Source organism: Pyrgilauda ruficollis, unplaced genomic scaffold (genome assembly GCF_017590135.1).
Source record: "Pyrgilauda ruficollis isolate IOZ18807 unplaced genomic scaffold, ASM1759013v1 scaffold1084, whole genome shotgun sequence".
Taxonomy (NCBI): Eukaryota; Metazoa; Chordata; class Aves; order Passeriformes; family Passeridae; genus Pyrgilauda; species Pyrgilauda ruficollis.
This window is the reverse complement of record NW_024509033.1, coordinates 1,845-3,169: the sequence shown is the minus strand read 5'-3', so window position 1 is coordinate 3,169 and position 1,325 is coordinate 1,845. Positions and strand designations below refer to the sequence as shown.

General features: G+C 63.5%; 1 protein-coding gene across 1 annotated transcript in view; it reads left to right on the top strand.

The window, feature by feature from the left end:
* LOC121356407 (transportin-2-like) overlaps positions 1–951 on the top strand; it is a gene marked incomplete at both ends in the record, with an annotated part of 9,621 nt that extends 8,670 nt beyond the window's left edge. The window contains 2 exons of the mRNA XM_041472729.1: positions 363–515; positions 852–951. Of these exons, the coding sequence (XP_041328663.1) occupies positions 363–515; positions 852–951 (253 nt within the window). The remainder of the gene's footprint in view (positions 1–362; positions 516–851) is intronic.
* Positions 952–1,325: the final 374 nt, after the last annotated feature.

Sequence of the window (1,325 nt, the reverse complement as noted above, 5' to 3'; positions counted from 1 at the left end):
GGGGACCCTGGGGGGTCTGGGGTGGTCCTGAGGGGGTTTTGAGGTGGATTTGGAGGTTTTGGGGTGACCCTGAGGGGCTTTGGGGTGGCCATGAGGGTTTTGGGGTCCCAAGGGGCTTTGGGGTATTCCTGAGGGGGTTTTGGGGTGACCCTGAGGGGTTTTGGGGTCACTGTGACTTTGGGGTCCCTGAAAGTTTTGGAGCCACTGTGGGTTCAGGGTGCCACAGTGGGTTCGAGGTGTCCCTGCAGATTTTGGGGTGCCCCAGTGGGTTCAGGGTGTCCCTGCGGGTTTCGGGGTGCCCCTGCAGGTTTTGGGGTGCCCCTGCGGGTTTCGGGGTGCCCCGTTAACCCCTCGCTCCCCAGGGAAGTGCTCGGCGGCGGCGCTGGACGTGCTGGCCAACGTGTTCCGGGAGGAGCTGCTGCCGCACCTGCTGCCCCTGCTCAAGGAGCTGCTCTTCCACCTCGAGTGGGTGGTCAAGGAGTCGGGGATCCTCGTGCTGGGGGCCATCGCCGAAGGTGGGCACCCCAAAAACACCCTGGGGGGCGTCACTGTCGTGGGGGACCCCAAATGCAGCCCCAAATCCATCCCAGTGCTGGGGGACCCCAAAAACAGCCCCAAACCCGTCCTGGACCAGGGGACCCCAAACACAGCCCCAAATCCATCCTGATCCAGGGGATCCTGGAGCTGGGGGCCATGGCTGAAGGTGGGCACCCCAAAAACACCCTGGGGGGGGATCGCAGCACTGGGGCACCCCAAAAGCAGCCCCAAACCCGTCCTGATCCAGGGGATCCTGGAGCTGGGGGCCATGGCTGAAGGTGGACACCCCAAAAACACCCACTGCCCACCCCCAGGCTGCATGCAGGGCATGGTGCCGTACCTGCCCAAGCTGATCCCACACCTGATCCCACACCTGATCCCTGATCCTGTGTCACAGGCTGCATGCAGGGCATGGTGCCGTACCTGCCCGAGCTGATCCCACACCTGATCCCTGGTCCCTCCTCCAGGCTGCATGCAGGGTATGGTGCTGTACCTGTCACACCTGATCCCACACCTGATCCCACACCTGATCCCTGATCCTGTCTCACAGGCTGCATGCAGGGCATGGTGCCCTACCTGCCCGAGCTGATCCCACACCTGATCCCTCACCTGATCCCACACCTGGTCCCTCCCCCAGGCTGCATGCAGGGCATGGTGCCCTACCTGCCCGAGCTGATCCCACACCTGATCCCTGATCCCACACCTGATCCTGTCTCACAGGCTGCATGCAGGGCATGGTGCCATACCTGTCACACCTGGTCCCACACCTGATCCCACACCTGGTCCCT